This window comes from Lissotriton vulgaris, chromosome 1_1 (genome assembly GCF_964263255.1).
Source record: "Lissotriton vulgaris chromosome 1_1, aLisVul1.2, whole genome shotgun sequence".
In the NCBI taxonomy this organism is placed as follows: domain Eukaryota; kingdom Metazoa; phylum Chordata; class Amphibia; order Caudata; family Salamandridae; genus Lissotriton; species Lissotriton vulgaris.
The window spans coordinates 984972645-984995291 of record NC_141685.1 but is presented as its reverse complement, the minus strand read 5'-3'; the positions used below and the strand labels follow the sequence as shown (position 1 = coordinate 984995291).

Sequence of the window (22647 nt, the reverse complement as noted above, 5' to 3'; positions counted from 1 at the left end):
TGTGGGCCAGAGGGGTAACATAAAGATTGAAAAGTAAGGGACTGAGAATAGAACCCTGAGGAACACAGTGAGGTTGGGAGTAGATATTAGAGGTAGCTGTGTGAGAAAAAATTTGAAAGGTGCGATCGGAAAGGAAGGAGGCCAGCCAGTCAAGGGCTAGACCTTCAATGCCCATGATGGATAAGGATTCGAGGAGGATTTTGTGCGAGACAGTGTTGAACGCCGCGCTGAGGTCAAGTAATATCAGCGCGGCCGTTTCATCTCTGTCTATCAGGGACCGAAGGTTCTCTGTGACGCCAAGAAGCGTTGTTACCGTGGAGAAACCCGGGCGGGATCCTGACTGCGAAGGATGCAATAAATTGTTGATAGTAACAAACTGAGTCAAATGGGGGTGAATATGTCGCTCTAGAACCTTAGAAAAGGCAGACAACAGATAAATAGGGCAATAGTTGGAAAAGACCCCAGGGTCTGCAGTAGGCTTTTTCAGCAGCGGCGTAACCACTGCATGCTTCCAACTGGCTGGAACCGTAGCGGTTTTGAGGGAGAGATTCAAAGTAGTGCAAATCGCGGAGAGCTGGGGGGGATCCAGTGACCTGAGTACAGGAATGGGCAAAGGGTCAGTAGGGCAGCCAGATTTTACTTTGCACAGGATTTTATAGAGAGCATCAGGCTGTAGATCGGGCCAGGTAAGTAACGGACCCGAGGTAGAAGCCAAGCAGCGGTTGGCACCCATTAATGTGAATGCTTCATATATTAAATCTGGCATTAGCTTACTGTTGATGACCTTGTGGGCCATTCATTTTTTTGTATCAGCTTGCCAGGAGTCAAAATCAGTGCCCCACGGGCGTTCTTCTGGGAGGGGAAGTGGGCAGTATGAGTGCTTCGTTCATTGAGAAAGACACCCAAGCCTTTTATGGATTTGACTCTTTCCAGCTTCCTATCACATAGATACCATGCTCCTTTTGTATGGACTTTCCTACTTAATACTATGATCTTGCTATTGGCGGTGTTTCTTTGAATGTTATTCATCTTGCTGTATGACTTCAAGGCAGTCAGCGAGCGCTGGAGGCCAATCCGAGTATGGTCGAAGATAATGGTGTTGTCCGCATATAGGAGCAGTTGTATTTTCAGACCCGCAATTCTCGTGGGAATGCTATCGCTTTTTCTAAATGGGCATTGATATCAGCCAGGTACAGGTTAAAGGGGAAGGGGGGGGGCGGAATGCAACCTTCCGTTACCCCCTTTGATGTTGCAATCTTACATGTCATGACCCAGTTAGATGTTATTGGTATCCGCACCTACGTTTGGGAGTAGAAACTGATTGTGGCATTTAGCAATGGAGTTTGGAGACTCCAGTTTTGCAGCTTGGACCATAGTAAACCTCTTATCACTCTTATTGAAGGCAGTAGAAAAGTCTATGAATGCTGTGAACAGAGGGGAAACACCTTTTTTTCCATTGCTGCTTCCGACAGAGCATCCACTGCTGTCAGGTTGTCCTTGGTCCCACATCCTTTTAGGAAGCCTGTCTGGATACACGGTATTAGCTCATTAACCATAGCCCAATGTTCCAGCTCTTGAAGAAGTACTTTTGCGAATGCTTTACCATCCACAACCAACATGGCGACGAGCCTATAATTTTGTGGTAAATCTCCAGGGCCCTTCTTATGTATTTGAACAGAATGGAGCCTCTCCATCTTTGTGGCATTATGTTAAAAAGCAGACTGTTCTTAAATAGTGGGACTAGAACCTCAGCCCACTCATGACTAGCTGTCTTCACAATTGCTGGCAGGCCATGAGGGCAGCCAGGGAGCCCCTGTGGCTCGCAAAGGCTTGATTTCAGTTAGTCCTGGGCATAATTTAGGATCAGTGCTTGGAGGTACATCTGCCCTCTTCTTCATTGGCTCTAAGCTCCAATGGATATACTGCCTCACCCGCCGCATACAGGGTGGCAATATACCTAGACCATGATGCAACTGAGACATTACTGTGAAGCGAAGGTTTATTTTACCCCAGTAATTGATTCCACATAATTCAAACCCTAGTCTACAAGCTTTTCTGGAGGACACAGATTCTCATGGCGCAATACACAGCGCCTCCTGTCTGCATTACACAGCTCATGGAGTGCACAGGCCCTTGAATCCATATTACACTGCTCATAGAGTACAGCGGTCCCCATATCAGCATTACCTAGCTTGGGGACTACACAGTCCCTTGCATTCATAGAGCACATCTTAATGAGTGCACAGACCTGCATTGCTACATTGCACAGCTCATGGGGTGCACATGCCCTTGTATGCAAATTATACACCTCATACAGCGCACTGACCATGAGAGCATATCCTTATGTCACATTACAAAGCTCCAGAGATCAAAGCTACTCGTAACAGCAGGACAGGTCCTAGAATGCACAGACCATCATATCTTATTACATAGTGTCTGGAGTGCACACACTATTATTACCACATCACACAGCTTCTAGACTGCACGGGAACTTGTATGTATGTTACACATCTTCTTGAACACACAGGCCTCCATGTTCATAATACACAGCTCACAGATTGCATAGGCCTTCATATCCACATTGAGCAGCTCCTCATATGTACAGGCCCATAGATCCACATTACACAGCTCACTGAGTGCATATGCCTTTGTGTCCACATTGCGCAGCTCCTCATGTGTACAGGCTCATATATCTACATTACTTAGCTCCCGGAGTGCATAGGCCTTCACATAGGCCTTAATATCCACATTGCGCAGCTCCTCATGTGTACAGGCTCATATAACCACACAACACAGCTCATGGAGTGCATAGGCCTTCGTATCCACATTGACCAGGTCCTCATGTGTACAGGCCCATATATCCACACTACACAGCCCCGAGTGCATAGGCTTATATGTACATATTGCTCAGCTCCTAATGTGTACAGGCTCCATATATCCACATTACACAGCTCACGGAGTGCATAGGCCTTCATGTCCACATTGTGCAGTTCCTCATGTATACATGCCCATATATCCACATTACACAGCTTCAGGAGTGCATAACCCTTATTGTCCACATTGCGCAGCTCCTCATGTGTACAGGCCCATATATCCACATTACACCGCCCCCGGAGTGCATAGGCCTTCATGTCCACATTGCGCAGCTCCTACTTTGTACAGGCCCATATGTCCACATTACACACCTCACGGAGCGCATAGGCCTTCATAGCCATATTGCGCAGCTTCTGATGTGTACAGGCTCATATATCCACATTACACACCTCAAGGAGTGCATACATCTTCATATCCATTTTGCGCAGCTCCTCGTGTGTACATGATTCAGAAAAGGGGGTGGTGATGAACAGAGTGTCTGAATTAAGCAGACCACTCTTACCCAGTCCAAAGAGCAGGGCTTGATCCATCACCGTTTTTTAGCTCACTGCACCATCCCAGCTCAGAACTTGGCTATATGCAAATTAGTCTAACCCTGGCCCAGTGCATCATGGGAACAGGGCAGACCAAACTACCAAGCCAATTCTTATACTGGGAAGGAAACAAGCTACTGGGGACCGGTTTCTGGCATTTCAGCCGTCTTCGGCCCGGCTTGCTTGAATCCTGATGGTGCAATGAGCTAGGGACTCACATCTGAGTATACCCTTCCACGCTTATGGTGGACAAAAATGATTCAGAAAAGGGGGTGGTGATGAACAGAGTGTCTGAATTAAGCAGACCACTCTTACCCAGTCCAAAGATCAGGGCTTGATCCATCACTGTTTTTTAGCTCACTGCACCATCCCAGCTCAGAACTTGGCTATATGCAAATTAGTCTAATCCTGGCCCAGTGCATCATGGGAACAGGGCAGACCAAACTACCAAGCCAATTCTTATACTGGGAAGGAAACAAGCTACTGGGGACCGGTTTCTGGCATTTCAGCCGTCTTCGGCCCGGCTTGCTTGAATCCTGATGGTGCAATGAGCTAGGGACTCACATCTGAGTATACCCTTCCACGCTTATGGTGGACAAAAATGATTCAGAAAAGGGGGTGGTGATGAACAGAGTGTCTGAATTAAGCAGACCACTCTTACCCAGTCCAAAGATCAGGGCTTGATCAATCACCGTTTTTTAGCTCACTGCACCATCCCAGCTCAGAACTTGGCTATATGCAAATTAGTCTAACCCTGGCCCAGTGCATCATGGGAACAGGGCAGACCAAACTACCAAGCCAATTCTTATACTGGGAAGGAAACAAGCTACTGGGGACCGGTTTCTGGCACAGGCTCATATATCCACACTACACAGCTCACGGAGTGCAGAGGCCTTCATGCCAACATTGTGCAGTTCCTCATATGTACAGGCCCATGTATCCACATTACACAGCCCGAGTGCATAGGCCTTCATGTCAACATTGTGCAGTTCCTCATATGTACAGGCCCATGTATCCACTTTACACAGCCCCGAGTGCATAGGCCTTCATGTCCACATTGCCCAGCTCCTCATGTATACAGGCTCCATATATCCACACTACACAGCTCACGGAGTGCATAGGCCTTCATGTCCACATTGTGCAGCTCCTCATGTATACAGGCTCCATATATCCTCATTACACATAGCTAACGGAGTGCATAGGCCTTCAAATCCACATTGACCAGGTCCTCATGTGTACAGGCCCTTATATCCACATTACACAGCTCCCATAGTGCATAGGCCTTCATGTCCACATTGTGCAGTTCCTCATGTGTACAGGCTCATATATCCACATTACTCAGCTCCCGGAGTTCATAGGCCTTCACATAGGCCTTCATATGCATTTTTCGTAGCTCCTCATGTGTACAGGCTCATATATCCACACTACACAGCCCCCAGAGTGCATAGGCCTTCATATCCACATTGACCAGGTCCTCATGTGTACATGCCCATATATCCACATTACACAGCTCCCAGAGTGCATAGGCCTTCATGTCCACATTGTGCAGTTCCTCATGTGTATAGGCCCATATATCCACATTACACAGCCCCCAGAGTGCATAGGCCTTCATATCCATATCTCGCAGCTCCTCATGTATACAGGCTCATATATCCACATTACACAGCTCCCGGAGTGCATAGGCCTTCAAATAGGTCTTCATATTGCGCAGCTCCTCATGTGTACAGACTCATATATCCACATTACACAGCTCCTGGAGTGTATAGGCCTTCAAATAGGTCTTCATATCGCGCAGCTCCTCATGTGTACAGACTCATATATCCACATTACACAGCTCCTGGAGTGTATAGGCCTTTATATCCATATTGCGCAGCTCCTCATGTTTACAGGCTCATATAACCACATTATATAGTTCACGTAGTTCATAGGCCTTCATATTCACATTGGGCAGCTCCTCATGTGTACAGGCTCATATATCCACATTACACAGCTCACGAAGCGCATAGGCCTTCATATCCACATTGTGCAGCTCCGCATGTGTACAGGCTCATATATCCACATTGCACAGCTCCCGGAGTGCATAGGCTTTCATATCCATATTGCGCAGCTCCTCATGTGTACAGGCTCATATATCCACATTACACAGCTCCCGGAGTGCATAGGCTTTCATATCCATATTGCGCAGCTCCTCATGTGTACAGGCTCATATATCCACATTACACAGCTCACGAAGGGCATAGGCTTTCATATCCACATTGTGCAGCTCTGCATGTGTACAGGCTCATATATCCACATTACACAGCTCCCGGAGTGCATAGGCCTTCATATCCACATTGCGCAGCTCCTCATGTGTACAGGCCCATATATCCACATTATACAGCTCACTGAGTGTACACACCACCATATCCACATCAATCTTGAGCTGAGAAGACTGTAACCGATTGTCTGGTGCATTGCAGGCATTCATCGCAGAAGCCACCAGGCCCCGGTTCTTCTGGCTTGGACTGACGGATCAGAAATCTGAAGGGTCCTGGCAGTGGACGGATGGGACAGCCTTGTCTGGAATGAGGTACTGCACTGAGGTTTAGCTTGGAGGGAGGGGAATGAAGGGCTTTGGGGGGCTGAGGGGTCGCAATGATGTCTCCTTGGGGAGGGTAGCCTAATTGTTGCAATACTGGGAACAAAGATCTCTAATTGGAAACCGTGAATTCCACTCTAGCACAAGGCACTTTTCCAGATGCTTTTAAAGTGTACCATATTCACCATCTATTACAAAATGCTAACAACTGTGAGAGCAGGCGACCAATCAGAATCCTCCACGCTCAAGACGATAGACGTCTCCTTTCTGATGTTTGATAACGATAAAGTCTAGGTGCTGAGGTTTCGATACCAACTGCAACACTTTATGCAATAAGATGTGCATCGAAGGCACAGTAATGGTACAGTTGAAAGGACACCTCCCTAACACACACAAGCATTAAAACAGGTAATTCCATGTCAACCACCACACCCATTCCATTTGGAATGCAACAAGGATCAGTTCTGGAGCTCTTATTCGGCAACTTTTACGTTAACCTTTTTGTTGATCCTCTCAAAAGCAGGTTTGGACATCTCGCCCATATACAGCAACTGCCTTCCTGTCCATACAGAGCAATCATGCAGTTGTGCCTCAAGATTGACAGAACAGGAACCTATGACACACTGCCTAATGCCTATCTCACATAAACCCAAGGATGAGTCAAACTTAAATTTAACCCTTAAAAGACTGACTTCCGCCTAGGATCACGTAACACCTCTCTGGTCCTCTCTCTAGACTGGATCAATAAACTACAGCATCGGGGTATCTTTGTTAATATTGTGAAATAGATATCTGAATGTTAATTCCACATTAAAGAAATCATTAATAGTGACAGATTTCAACTGAAGCTGTTCTTTAACGTCCGACCCTGCATCCCAGATATGACTTCAAAGCCACTCTACAGTAGTCATGGGCGAATTTTGCGAATCTCGCGTTCGCGAATTTTGCGGATTTGCGAACTCGCAATCCGCAAAATCCGCGAATTCTCGCGAATTTGCGGAATTTTTTTTGTGTTCGCGCGGGTTTCTGCCAGTTCGCGAGGGTTTTGTACAATTTCGCAAACGCAAACTTACCTGTCGGGTCGCAAGTTTTGCGAACTTGTTGTTTCTACGTGTCCAGCCTGTTTGGGACACTCTTCTTCATCACTGCCACTCTCTGTCACCACTGCCACTCTCTGACTACTCATGCCACCCTCTGGCCCACCCATGCCACCCTCTGTTTCATCACAGCACCCTCTGGTTGTCCAGTCAGTGTACATTATTGTGGCAAAGCAAAGCACACCTTCCCTGCCTCAAGTGACCTGAATTAATTTGGGGCTGATTAATGTGTCACAGAATATTTTTTTAGCTGGCACCTGCTTCCTTAGTGCTTCCTGATTAGTGATCTTTTGCACTTGCTAAGTGCTTTCATTGTTGCAAAATTAGTTACAACACCTGCCCTGCCCCAACTGACAATAATGAATTAGGGGCTGATTAATGGATTTGAACTTCCAGCCTGGCTCCTGCTTGTCTCCCTTAGCTGTAATTCAGGACCTTTGTGGCATATGTGTAACTATTCTGAGGTTCAGAGCAGGGTCACATAATAGTTGCAACTGGCAACTGAACTCTGGAGGGGCCCCTCAGGAAGCACTACAGGAAATGGCTACTAATGATGAGCCTGAACTTTTGAACCTGGTAAGTAGTTTCAGTTTTGCTAAGATCGTATTTCCGCAATTTAGCGCTTATTCGCGGGGCGCGAAGTTGTACTGGGAAGCCGCGAACTCACGCGAACAGTGCGAGCAAGCCATAAAATCCGCTGCTCGCGGATTTGCGGATTTTGCGGGAGATTCGCGAATCTCACGGATTGCGAATTTACCGAAAATCCGCAAAATCCGCGAGCGAAACGGATTTTCCGCCCATGCTTACTCTACAGGCACTTGTGATGTACTGCATAGAATACTCAAGTTCCACCTGAACACTTCAAACCTTTCTCCCACCCTGCAGCAAGGCTCATCATGCATGCAGAAGAACTGACAGAACCTAAAATCCTCGGAAAGCTGCCGCTTGAATGCCACTCTACTTATAAAGCAGCATGACTAGCATGCAAAGCCTGACACCTACATTTCTCCCTTTCCCTTGCACAAATGCTGGAATTATCCGATAAAACGAGAAACCTAAAAAGGAAACCTAAATTACTTCTCAAAACAGGGCCTTATTTATAAGGCTATTGTGCCGCCTGTTCGTCACTTTTTTTGACTCATTGGCGATGCTGTGCACCTGCCCATATTTACAAGACCACGTAAAGTCGCTCTGCATGACTTTTCACGGCCTTGTAAATATTGGCCCCTTTCATGCATTACTCTGCATGAAAGGGCCATTCCATGGGTGTGCTGTGGGTGTTCCCACTCAACATCAATTGAACCTGACACATTCACAGATTTAAAAAGTTTTGTAAAGCTAGAAATGCATCAGAATCCTACGCCTCCCCAGGGGAGGTGTAGGAGTGGCGCAACGAGGAGAAATACTTTTATTTCTCCTTGATTGTTTTTTCCTCTTTCCGCATTCTGCAGCACACATAGAAGGAGGAAAATGCCATTATGGATTATTTGTGTGCAGGAAGGTGCCCTTTCCTGCACAGAAACAATCATCCCCGCAACGCAGGCACCCGTGTTTTTAATTGCACTTTCACCACTTTGCGCACCCTAACATGCAATGCATGATATCATTCACAGTGCTGTATGTACATTGGAGTGAACTGCACACTCTTTATTTCCGAACACTTATTTTCATGTACGGCTCTAGTGTTTTTGGGTATCCCTCTCCCGCTTTGCATTTGGAGCCCTCCCCCACCCTCTGAAAACAAACATAGCGTTTCCCTTCCCCAACCCCTCCCTTTCCGTGTGTTTGGAGTGAGGCAGCAAGAGGCACACGCACCCGCTTAGCACCGGGTTGGTTACACTGCACTCGGCCAGCCGCTGGGCTGAGTTTCTTAGCCTCTCTTGTCTATTGCACCGTTACCGATACCCTGTCCTTCCTTACTTTGCTCCAGTAAATATATTGCGATCTTTACTAACAGCCAGATTCATCAAACCAGAATCGTCTCGCAAAGGGCCAGATTCTGAGAATCTGGCCCTTTGCGAGCGCTATTTTTGCATTTGGGATGCATCATCCCAAATGCAAAAATTGCAAATGTAGAAATCGCTAAATTGCGATTAATTGCATTTAAGGAATCTCAATTTGAGATTCCTTAAATGCAATTCATGAATCATTTTAAAATTGCGAAATCGCAATCTGGGGCTGCTATTTACCGCGAAGTCTAACTACGTGGTAAATAGCAAAAACCTAGAAAAATGCACTTTAGTGCATTTTTCTAAGTTGTATGTTACAACTTTGGGACATGTGTGTGCGCAACATCAGTGGACATTACCATTTCAGGGTTGCAACAGGGTGTCCTTTGGACACCCTGGCACCCTTGGAATTGCTTTCTTAATTGCGATTTGCTGATTGCTAATCGCAAATAAGGAATGACTCCCCATTCATTCCTATGGGCCTTTAGGCCCATAGGAATGAATGGGAAAGCCATTCCTTATTTGCGATTAGCAATTAGCGAATCGCAAATAAGGAAGCTGTAGAAATCGCTAAAATTATTGGGATTTCTACATGCATCCTGTTTTGCGAGTCTTTAATAGCGAATCCTTAATATTCGCTATTAAGGACTCGCAAAACAGGACTTTGATGATTCTGGGGGTATCAGCCTTCTGCTCTTCAACTATACCTAGAGCAGTTCCTCTTATGTTACCCTGGATGCTCTACTTCATTTTTCTTTTGCTAATTTACCGTTAGCTTTTCCTTTTTAGCCCAAGCCGAGCTTCTTCCTTGTGTGTCATTGCCTTCCCCTGCTCACTCCTCCAGTGTGCTGCCGCATAATTATTGGGCCTTTCCTGTTCTTATCTGGAACAATTACCACCCACACCCTGCATCGTGTGGTTTCTCCTTCCATCCCCACCAGTATGTGGTCTTTTCCTCGTTTCAGCAGGTTCGTACAACTTTATTCACTTGGTCATTTTGATTTATTACTCAAACATGTTTATTATTATCCAAATGTTCCATGTAATACACTTGAAAGAGCTATAATACAGCGATGTACTGTATCTGATTGTTCTGTGACATTGAGCCCTCTGTTAGTGTTCCTGAACCTCAGCCTACATATGCACAATACTAACATCCAGAAGTTCTACCATGGCAGCAAACTTGAACTTTTGAATAGACATCTGTACTCTACGCCTACATTATATGCATACCCACAGTGAGGCGAACTTTTTTTTTTATAACATCTTGGGCCAGATGTAGGTAATCCCAGATTACGATTCTTAAATACCGAATCATACCGATTCGGTATTTAAGAACAGGCAAATGGTATGTAGGTAATTTTTCCGAAAAAATTACCGAATCGGTAAGTTTCGGTAATTACCGAATTGGTATTTACTTATTCGGTAAATGGGGGAAACATTGAAGGGTGGCAGGGTGTCACTTTGACACACAGTTGCACCTCTCAAATGTGTATGGGTGCTCATGTTGCAGACATACATGCCCTAAGGGCATGTATGTCTGCAACATGGCACTGTTTGAAAAGCAACAAAAATGCTTTTTCTAAGGTTTTCATTATTTACCACCAACTTCTAGTTGGTGGTAAATAACGAATCCTAAAATGGGAAAAACACTCATTTGAGTGCTCCCTACATTTCAGATTCGGTATTTTTAAGAATCGGTAATTTACCGAATTCTTAAATACCGATTCGGTAAATAACCGAATCTGAAATGAAGCCGTTACCGACCGGAATTACGCTACCTACATCTGGCCCCTTGTTTCTTGCTAACCCCCTGTACAGCAATGATTGCCAACGCTCAGCACTCGGGGATGTAATGTTATGTTTGTGGCAACAATCATTATTGTCCCTTTAGTCACAGTGGTCGGATGAATAGTATTTAGACATCCTAATATGTTCCTTAATTAAACGCAGCTACTTACACTCCTTCACTGTTTATGTGGTCGTTTTAGCACACTTTAATTACGTAGTGTTTACTGGACATGTGTTTTCATTAAGTGTACTCAGTGGCACTTTTGATCAATCTCTGTGAGCAGTGGTATGACTGTGACATTCTGCCTGTTCAATTAACATTCACCTATATACTTCCTTTGCTTAGTTAACATCCAGTGCATGTGCTTTCAAACGCTTTCTAATGACCTTCATAAACATCTAATGCACGACCCTGGTAACGTTAAGGACAATGTTCACTCCACTGCAAACAAAAATAAAAAGACATTTTCATTTGCAGCACCAATGGTAGCTTTAACTTTCACGAATGCCAGACTGATTGCATTGCAAATGCTTGTTTGCTGTGCAATACTGCTCAAGGAAGAGCAACAGCGCCACCCAGTGAACATTTCAAGAATCAGCATGGACTGGTGGGGAGATGGTAACTGTGATTGTAATTGGACAACAGCCTCAAGGCCTAGTGGACATTTCAAGGCAAGATTTGCTCTGCTGGTGTAGCCTCTGTGCTGTGCAGCGGGCCGAGCTGCAGAGCAGCAGCGCCACTCAATGGGCTGTTCTGGTATTGTATGATGCGAATGTGGCATGACTGTTGTGTTTCTGCTACTTTGGATCACCGCTGGTCGTTAATGGAACGAGCCTTACTACAAATCCAGGACTGACACTGCTTTAGACCGTTAGTGTTAGTGTGACAGTTGCTTTTTCATCGTAGACAAATGCCACTGTTCTGGCTACCGGGTAATGCAAGGTTTGTAGAGATTGGCGACCCAACGATTTAACAGGGAGAACCGAGCCATGGTCGGCTCTGGCTCTAACAGCTCATGCACTAGCTGAGCAGTGACAGATTTTGTCAGGCAAATCATGCCACATACATCCTGTAAAAATATTTTTTTAAAGTCTATAAAAAAGTGTCTTTATTTAACATACAGAAGCGTTGCACCTTATTATTTTAGAAGCATCCTTAGGCCCCAACCTGTTAGTTAACTAAGAAACAAGTCATTTGTCTTGCGAAGCCTATATTATGCTGCTAGATTCTTCTTACAGTTGGAGCAAAATTATAGGGCCAGATGTAGGAAGCCTAATTCCGGTCGGTAACTGCCGAAATTACCGAATTTCAGCCGTTACCGAATGGAATTAGGCTTTTCATATGTAGGTGGCTACATTTCAGATTCGGTAATTTACCGAATCAGTATTTAAGAATTCGGTAAATTACCGATTCTTAAAAATACCGAAATGGTAAATTATCGAATCTGAAATATAGGGAGCACTCAAATGAGTGCTTCCCATTTTAGGATTAGTTATTTACCACCGACTATAAGTTGGTGGTAAATAACAAATACCTTTGAAAATGCAAACCTGTGCATTTTCATAGGTGCCATGTGACAGACATACATGCCCTTAGGGCATGTATGTGTGCCACATGTGCACCCATACACAATTGAGGGGTGCAACAGGGTGTCAAAGTGACACCCTGCCACCCTTCAATGTTTTCCCCCTTTTACCGAATCCAGGCCCATAGGAATGAATGGCAATTACCGAATCGGAAAATACTGCTTCGGTAATTACCGAATCTTACCGATTCGGTAATTTTTAACGAAAAATGACCTGCATCCCATTTACCTATTCTTAAATACCGAATCGGTAAAATTTGGTATTTGATAATAGGTAAATAGAGATTACCTACATCTGGCCCATAGTGTTTTAGATCAAACGAGTGACGTTTTTGTAAGGCACACACACATCTTGAACTCACTTACTTGACAGTGATATGTGATTTTAGTATGTGATAAAGAAGAAAAAGTAGGCTCAGTAACATAATGCATTTGCCTCTGATCACATAATATGGTCCAGCAGGGAAGCTAGGATTGATCCCTGGTTTCCCAGTTTCACATTGTGCAATTCAGCCACTAAATGGATATCTCTTTCTCACGTTAAAGGTCAATGCTTTGTCTTTATTTCTTGCAAAAACAACAGTTGATGGACAGAATGCAGAACAATGTCATACATTCACCCCAGTACAGAGATCTGGGCCTAAATCCATCGTTTTTTTGCACTCCACACCTCCCCAGTTCAGACATGGCCATATGCAAATCAGCCTTGACCTTGTGCCTCATGGGAACAGTCCAGCCCGAACTGCCAAGCCATGTCTTTCCTGGACCGGAATCAAGCATCCTAGCAACGGTTTCTGACTATCAGCCGTCTTCAGCCAGGATAGCTTGACTCCAGTGGTTTGGAGAGCATGGGACTCACGTCTGAGCATACCCATCTCACTCGGGGTGACAAATGCAAAAACAACAGTTGATGGACAGAATGCAGAACCATGTCATACATTAATAATAAATAATAATTACGCATTTATATAGCGCACAACTACCCGGAGGCATCTCGGCGCTTGTACGAATACCGCCGAGGAACCCTTCCTAGCCTTTCCCGGTGAGGAGCCCACTCCTGGGCACCCCCAAGGTGAAGTCAGGCATCCTCAGTGTTGTTGGGGCCGTTGTAGAGATTAAGCAAGCTATTGCCCAGAGGTGCAGAGTGGGGCTCATGATCAGAATAGGCACCGAGGCGAGAATTATCAGGTCTGAGGAAATAGAGCCCGAACCCGCCGAGGCGGGAATTGAACCCTGGTCCCGGCCAGACTACTGCATCAGGGTCTGCCGCTCTAACCATTGAGCCACACTTCTCTACAGAGGGTGGTGTGGAGTGCAAAAAAACGATGGATTTAGGACCAGATCTCCATACTGGGGTGAATGTATGACATTGTTCTGCATTCTGTCCATCAATTGTTGTTTTTGCATTTGTCTTTATTTCTTGGCATATGAAGGCAGAGCATGTGTGGTAAACAGAAACCACACGTTTTTGGCAGTTTTTCGTAGCACAAACCTTCCTTGTGGACGTAAGAGCACTTCACAACAGACCCACACTACCTTACACATTTTTATTTTCAGTCACAGGGAGATTACTTATTTCTACCTGGATTCACAGGAGGTTGAGCTGAGGCCAGGTTTTGAAACTGTAACTGGTGACCCATGTCCCAGAGTCTGCATCTGTAGCCTCTAGGCCACATACCTTCCCATGAAAGCTCGGCTCGTTTTGGGCTTGAGGTCCTTAAACTGAGCTAGAGCCACGGATCTGTCTTGAGCCGCTCTGGCTCCAGCCATGTTCAAGCTTTCAGTGGTTCGCCCACATCAAAAGACTTAATGTCTGTCAAGGGTAGAGGATCGAGATGTTGGCCTTGTTGCTTACTCTGCATGCAGGTACTCGGAGTTGGTCTGTTTTACAGGGATAGGCTGCTCTGTAGTGGGAAGTGAAAGGTGTCCTGGTGAAGGAACTTCCTCACGGTATACAGCGGTTAGCACGCATTTTTTACAACGCGGTGCTGTTACCACGCTACTTTTACCACGCAAGTCGTTACCACGACTTGCGCTGGAGGGCGCTCAAGGATAGTAAATAGTTTAATTTACTATCCAACTCCTTCCCTAGAGTCCACGGGGACTGGAGTTGGAATAGTAAATTAAAAAATTTACTATCCAGCGCCCCTCCCGCAAGTCGTTGTAACGACTTGCGCGGTAAAAGTAGCGTTGTAACGGTACGTGTTGTAAAAGTACGCGTGGTACCGTCATATATCCCTTCCTCACAAGGGCTGATGGCGGAGTCAGTCATTTTGTCGCTCTCTGCCAAGTCACAACACAGAAATGTATTGTGCAGGCTTGACTTTTTAGTAAGCTACAGCCTGCAAAAAACTGAGAAGGGATGTGCTTGGAATAATGCCGGTATTTCAAATCACTAGAGAATCCAGGTTGGTGTGTGGTGCCTTAATCAGCCAATCATACAGGTAATATAGATCTGAAATGCTCTTTTTGTAAGATCTCAGCCTCCCACTACATCACTTAGGTACACAATGTGGTACACAATGTGGTACACAATGTGGTACACAATGTGGTTGCAGGGGTCGAGGTGTGCAGCATCAGCGCTCCACACTGGTAATGATCACCACTTCCATACACCTGAGAATCCTCAAAATCGAACCCAAATTAGGCTCTGGAAATAGGCCTCATAGTTGTCAATCAGCGTCTACCAGACTTCCTGTTACAGAGACTGTTATAAACAGAAGATCTTTGAGCCAGGTATACAAAACAGGACACGTTTATTTGAGCTTAGTTCCAGGTTAAGTTTCAGGTAATCAAGAAGAATATAGCAAAGCCCCACAAGGAGCAGCCTCCCTGCTGCTCAGCCTGCATCCACCAACTGCCACTCGTCACATCTCCAGACCCCCAAGCATTCCGTGACATCACACACATCCAACCTTCCAAACATCATCAAGCGCACCAGCACTCATTCTGGCTGAGCAGTAGGGAAGAGACAGCTAGGGAAGAGGAATGGCAACACATAAGTTATAACAGAGACAAAAACATTTGCTGAAGGGTGACCATCTGTAGAGTCTTGACAGGTAGCAATGTGTTGAAATCAAACTGGACCAAATTTCCCATCCTTTTTTCAATTTCAAAACCTGTGGAGTAACGCGGCAACTCCTATCTTCAGACGGGAACCAGTTCTACTCCTCCCAACTCTGTAAGCTTCTTGACTTCCTGGTGAAGGATCTCTGAACTGGATTGCCTCGACAGCGGATGAGGCAGCGGACGAGAAAGGGGAGTGGATGGTAATTCATTGCCTTCATCCACCACGGAGGGCATCCATCCACCAGGAGTTATTTTTGCCAGTTCTGAAGCTAGTTAAGGATTTATTCTCCACAGAAAAAAGGACATGCTTGAACAGTGGAGGGGGGCCAGCCAAATACCTGCATTACAAGTCAGCATCTTTCTTTTCCTCAGCAGAATTGCCAGAAGAAGGCCTAAAGGTAAAATATGGAGTGAAACGTGTTACGTCTTCTTTTTGTGAGGTAGAAGAGTGATCTGTCCTCTGCCTCATCTTTTAGTTTTGCTGAAGCCGAGCAATGATCTAATGCAGTAAGACGAAAGAAAAGATGGTAAAAGAGGTGGATGTCCTGCAGTAGGAGATTATTGAAAGAGAATTGGAGGTCATGCCTTACTTGAAATTTTCGTCATTAGTGAGATGAACATGAGGACCATTGGGTGGAATGCTATTAATTTATCCAGAGCCGGACTGGAGAACAAAAAGCAGCCCTGGCAAAAATGCTCACACCAGCCCACTATCTTCGTTTCTTTGAGCTATCTCTCTCTTTTCATTAATCCATACTCTCCATCTCCTCTCTCTCTTCTCCCTCTCTGATCACTTTCTCTCTTCCTCCCTCTAAATCTTTCTCTCTCTCTTGAAGCCTCACCATACCTGCTGCGATTAACTTCAGGGATCTGGTGAAAGCGACAGAGGCACCAGATGCAGCCCTGGGCTTTCAAAACTGACCACCAGGCACTGCATCCCACCGATGAAATGCCCGGTGGAACAAAAGGCCTGTCTGACGCTGAATCTACATAGTGATTCATAAATCGAAAATGAGGGGATTGACCAGGCCTGATGCGTGGCCGGGCTCTGTCAAGGACTGAACATCAAAAGTTATGTTAAGTTGCTTTCTTGACTGACCAGGGAAAGTGAGACTACTTCAAGTAGCATTGGCACGTCCCTGCACAGACTAATGTATGTGAAAGGTACCAAGTATATCCTTCAGAGGGTCGTAGTTAAGATGAAAACCCCACAAAGGTGAAAATCCTCCTTGGCAATCATGTAGCTCTTAATTGAAGATGAAGATTGATTTGAAGAATAACAGCAAAGCATCAAACAACACCTGCAAAAACCACAGTTGGAGGACAGAATGCAGAACAATGTCATACATTCACCCCAGTACAGAGATCTGGGCCTAAATCCATCGTTTTTTTGCACTCCACATGATGAAAAATAGGAAACACGTGTTGTGATGCATCCATCATTTGGAAATGAAGGATATTGACAGGAACTAATATCACAAGAAAGACTCAGTCACATCTTGGATTGGAAATCTCCATTAACATTGCATGGGCAAGGGACCATTTTTGGGTAGGGCTGGCATATAAGCCTTGTGCACTTTCCTGTTCTGAATCCATTGTGTTTCACCAGCTGGACCAAGCTGAGGCTCAAGTTTGACATTCTTCAGCCAGCGCAGCGTTCCATGGTTCTGCTGCTGCCTTCCAATCCCAGTGCCCCGAATAGCTCACGGAATATCTGTCCAGGGGACAGCAAGCCTAGAAACACCAGGTTGGCTCGGACACCGCGGGTGCTCTAATAGGTGTTGTATGTGGCATTTGAGGACACTTTGCCAGTAACGTGAGATGTGGTTTTTCGTCAGCACGGGTGAAGACTCTGGTAAGTTCCCATTTGCCTTCTCGTGACAGTTCCCACTGCTGTGGCCTTTTCTGAAGAAACCACTTCTGGATAACAGATTACACTTAAAATGTCATAGGTTGGTTCATTCATGTCTGTTATTGATACATGTGTTGTTGTCTGTGATATTTAATAAGCAAGCGCTTAGCTGGGGCGCAATGGAGCGCTGTCCTACTTGAAATATAACAACATGATTCCATATTAATGAACAAAATGGGAGGGGCTTGCGGAATCGCTTGGTGTTGGACTAGCGGAGTGGCAAACTCCGAGGCTCTTTCTATATGGCTGATGAGATGTTCATTTGCTGTCTTCTGACATGAAGGAGCTGAGCTGGTGGCCGCCTATGGGATTCCATATTTTGGAGCACAATTCTTGAGAAGATTTATCTCTTTGAATATTTTTCTTTTTGCATTCTTTGCCTTCCAGCTGGACAATGTCCTGGTGCTTGTGTTGTGTTTGTCCGCGGAGAGGTTGAGTTTGTCTTGCCAGGTGGGCTAGGCCACTGTTCATGTGATGCAACTGATCTGGAAGAAGGTGTGGACACTGAGGGGTGAGTGAATATCCATCAGAGTGGAAGAGATGAGATCAGATCTCTTCATTTCTTTGCTGTGGCTTGCTGTACGTGCAGGATATGCTTTATTATGTCCAGGGCACCAATTGCCATTGCCAGCAGGCTCACAGAGATGAAAGTGAATCCAAGTGATTCTACATTATTGTGGGTTGTGGTGTGAACCAGTCCAGTTTCTTGATGCAGGACCAGAACTAGATATGGACTTGTTTGGTACAACTGGCAAAGAGAATGACTAAGTCTTGGTTGGGTTTAATGTGGCATAGATAGTGACGCTCCTCCGCCGTAACAGAGGCGCCACTCCTGATGATTACCGTAGGGGTGGCAGTGCAGGTACCAACTAAGGCACTGACATTAGAATATACAATGGTACTGAAGTAGGTATCAGTGTGAGAGCTATCTTTGAGTCCTGGGGCAGTCAATGGTGACTTGGCAGTGGGAAACATCCTTTACAACGAAACTTTTTCCACGCAGTACCTTTACAATGCAGGAATTACAACGCAAGTCGTTACAACGACTTGCGCTGGAGGGCGCTGTAGGATAGGGAATAGTTTAATTTACTATCCAAAACCTTCCCTACTATCCACGGGGACTGGAGTTGGAATAGTAAATTAAACTATTCACTATCCAGCGCCCCCAACGCAAGTCGTTGTAACGACTTGCGTTGTAAAACCTGCGTTGTAAAGGCATGCGTGGAAAAAGCATGCGTTGGAACGACATACATCCCTTGGCAGTATTCTTCGCGGGCTAATGGCTCTGTTGTTGGTTTCCCACGGCCACGGTACTATTCCACTCCAAAGACGTAACCAGCTTACTCCTTTTCCACAAATGATTGTGCAGTGATACAGAGCCGTCAAGACTTTCTCCAGGAGGTGGCAGTATCTTTGAAAATCAAAAACAGAGTGACAAAGTAATCACTTACCATAAACTCAATAGTCCAGTTGAAGCTACATGTTATTTTTTTTTAAGTCTGTATTGACGAATAGGAATTATTAGGCAGGCCTTTTCCAGCTTTTTCCATCTATGCACTTGGGATTTGGAACAACATCCCCTATCCATCAGGGCCGCCTCAATATTACTCCATTTTAGGAAAGAGTTGAAGTTGCACCTCGTTAAAGAGCACTGCTCCACAATGCATTAACCATGCACAACCCAGCTTTCTCTCCTCTTCCTCGTTGCGCTATAGAATTATCATATACATATATAATTCATAAAATGTGGCCGAGATATGACCTTAAACAATTTAACAGAGCGTCTGCAGTGCATTTTTCAAGCCAGAAAATCTACAGCCTCAGTAAACAAGTATTTGCAATGCAAAAAGGCTAGCATTTACGTGAGTTTAAGCTATTGGCATTGTAAATGACAATGTGTTTTATTTATGTTTAAAAAACTAAAACATAAATAAAAGACATTGCTTGTTTGCCTGTGCTACACTAAACTGATGCACACGGCGTGCAAATTGATTAAATAAAGCAGCGCGGCCCCTAAAGTGAAAGCCGACCGCATTAATGAAAATAGTGCTCACCCACTGCATAATTGAGACCGTGTAATGAGCCAAGTAAAAGGTCTAGTCATGGGCGGTAACAAATGCAGACAAAGTGGTATCAAGGCGGGACTAATAATCCTATGTACAAATCAAAAGCCAACATTTTCGAAGAACAATGACACAAGTCAATTACAAATATGGGCAGAGACATGGGAGGCTAAAAAGGCCGGAATTAAAAACCCCATGACCGGATGGACGCGCACACGCATATCTGCATGAGGGCACATTAACCGTCTGAGCTAGCGCAGATATCCACATTGCGATATTATCCCACTAATGAAAACCATACATATGAAGGATACGCCTTCTTCGTTCAAAGTCATTTGGGGAGAGGGTGTGGGTAAAATATTTGGAATCACTAGCCTAATGTCAAGTGACAGGCCTCACGTCCTCCCCTTCTACTAATATGGCGGCTCTTCGATTATTTATTTATTTTCTTCTTAGCAAATTCAAATATTAATTCCTTCTTCCAGCAGTCACGAATATAAAAAAAAATGAATTGCACCATAAGGGCTATAATCTGAAAACTGCACAAATTCTACTGAAAAAAAAAGTGATTAGTTTGTGGGCGTCTGTCTGTCACTCTCAGCCTGTGCAAATGGGTTCCATGTTGGCTTTAACCTTTACAAGTTCTTTTTATACTTGAGTTGTGCTGCTGATCAGTGCATGGCATGAGTAATGGTAGCGCGTGTTAATGACTTTCCGGTCTACAACTAATCGTTTTACTAAGGGCATGCCATACAAATGGTGCAGTGTATACATGTTATTTTAGCTTATCCCAAAAGAACCCATAAGCCATGATGAAAACAGAAACAGGGAGTAACATTAACTGAATCCTGTGAAAATAATTCTCACTCTGTGATCTCCCATACTAACAATAATGGCCTTCTGTAGTAGTCACCCCAGTGCAAAGGACCACTGAAATGATGTGACTCTGGCAAATTCCGCATAATTATAGATTCCATACACTCTCCGACTCCGCCACCTTTAACGCAAAACATTACTTTTCTAGCTCAAATGGATCAACAATTACTAAAACAAAAGCACCACACATGCTGCAACACAGGGAAATCCCTTGTCAAAGTCTGTCAACGTTCAGTTGCTGATTGCTGTAGTTGGGTCTTAAACTAGTACGAGCGAGGTCCTTTGTTTGCCCTGACATTTCTAATTTGCTTTAAAATATCAAAATTATGCTGCCATGGGTTGTGCCATAATTCTCTGCATATTTTGACTTTTCTTGCCAATTATGTCACCCTTCAATTTTGCCATAATTCCAGTGGCTCTGGGTACTCCTTACATTTGGGATAGAGCAGACAGTGCACTCAAAGAAATCCTCTGCAGCAGGATGCCTGTGATTTCGCTGCCTACTACGCTTAAGTAAAATAAACCAGAATATCGAGTTATCCGGCCTCCTGTGATTCACAGTATGTGTGCGTGGGATAGGTGTGCAAGGCGTCGCGCTTAGAGAAGCAGCTTTGAAAGGGAGAGGCTACAAAGAGAGTACTGTCAGTGCTGAGACTGACATGGATGAGCCAACGGTGGGTGTTTATACAACTGAAGCACACAATATTACATCAACCCCAAAGCAGTGAAATGGTTAGCGGAATCCATGTTACTGGTTAAAACATTGGCTCACTGAGCACAACAAAGGATGCTGAAAGGCTGAGCAGAACCTATCACATTCAATTTTTTTTAAAAAGAGCTCATGGAGAAAAGTAAAAAAAAAAGTGGATGCAAGAGTCCGATTGCACAGCAACTTACGGTCTCGTGTCTGCACCAATTTAATTGAGGCATTAAAACGCCCATGTTTTGCTTTCTCCGCTGCATTGGCATGGACAGACTTAGCTGCCCGAAGAGAAATGACAGATCCCAGTATAGTGAAAGGATGTTGGACTCTGAAAATGGAAGTTAAAGGCATGATGTGTTGCGCGATTTTAGACTCCACTTCCCCCCATGCTGTTTGACAAGCTGCATGACGCTACTTGTGCCCCTCTACACACTCCACATTTACCTGGTCTGTCTCCTGCGGCGGGCTCTGGCTCCAGCTGCTCCCTGGGCCTTGTGCCCGGCAGTGCACCCTTGGACTTCCAGAGGAGCCGGACCCCCGGAAAATCTTTGGCAGGTCCCAGGACGAGGCGGCCAGGCGGCCCACTGGAAACCGTTGCGGCTCCTCGGCAGCCCCCCAACTCCATCCAAGCTCGGCCAAGGAGAGGATGCGGTCCAGCACTGGCCTTCCGCCCACTGGCCGCCCCTGCTGCAGGCGGGCACTGGCTCCACTGAAGTGTAAAGAACAGCAGCCACCCGTCAAAAAGCAAACTGCCGCCATTATCCCGGCTGTTTCAAAAGTGAAAGCGGACATGGCCCACTAAATGTAAGCGAAGCATGTTGTCGCGCCTAATGAAGAAACTCAATAAGGGAAATAGGAGACGCCCCCTGTAACAACCAAGTAAAGGGGCCAGTAGCCTTGGGAGGATCCAAATGACGACATGGCTGTACTAAGGCGGGGGTAACAGGCCTATTTAGGAATCAGTAGACAGCATTTAGGAAGGACAAAGACACAAGCCAGTGACAAATATGGACCGGGGAGTGGGCGGGGCTTTTAATCCGTACTGAACTACAACAGATCTTCGCCAGAGCAGCGCTTGCACGCTGGCTCAGGCTCGACCTAAAAATGCCAGATAGACACGGTTCTCTGCACAGGTTGGAGGTGTCACCCCTAATGCCCGATCCACAGGGGAAGAAGTGTGGAGCCCAAAACTCTAGCTATTGCAGCAGCATGGCCAGTGGTTGTGCCCAGTGCCGGGGAACGGTACGCATTTGTGAACCCTGCTTCACAGCAGGAGACTCAGAACTGTTGAGGGGCTGAGCTAAGATGTACAGAAGTCGGACCGCTTGTCAGCCTCCCTGAATTGTTTGATGGGTCCGGCTGGGCAGTTAGGTCAGCAAGTGATGACCATAATAATTGTTTTAACGGTGCCGCATTTGAGAACTCTTTTTTCATGTTTCGTTGTATTGCCCCATACAAGAAGTAGGGAACACCCGCTGATTCATGGCCCGACGCACAGCCGTTTCTTCAGGATTAATAATTAAGAGGGTGAAAAAAACATCCCATTATTGGTTTCTGTTGTGTTCCACTCCGCCGATGCACCTTTGAGGGCTGAGAATGTATCTTAATAGGCCAAC

At 45.4% G+C, this 22647-nt stretch overlaps 1 protein-coding gene across 2 annotated transcripts in view; it reads left to right on the top strand.

The window, feature by feature from the left end:
* LOC147748351 (macrophage mannose receptor 1-like) overlaps positions 1–22647 on the top strand; it is a 75333-nt gene that overhangs the window by 42756 nt on the left and 9930 nt on the right. Inside the window, exon 7 of one of the 2 annotated variants that reach the window (XM_086936421.1) lies at positions 5867–5976. The exons of the other annotated variant lie outside the window; for it this stretch is intronic. Coding sequence (XP_086792547.1) covers positions 5867–5976 — 110 coding nt within the window. The remainder of the gene's footprint in view (positions 1–5866; positions 5977–22647) is intronic. 2 annotated transcript variants of the gene reach the window in all.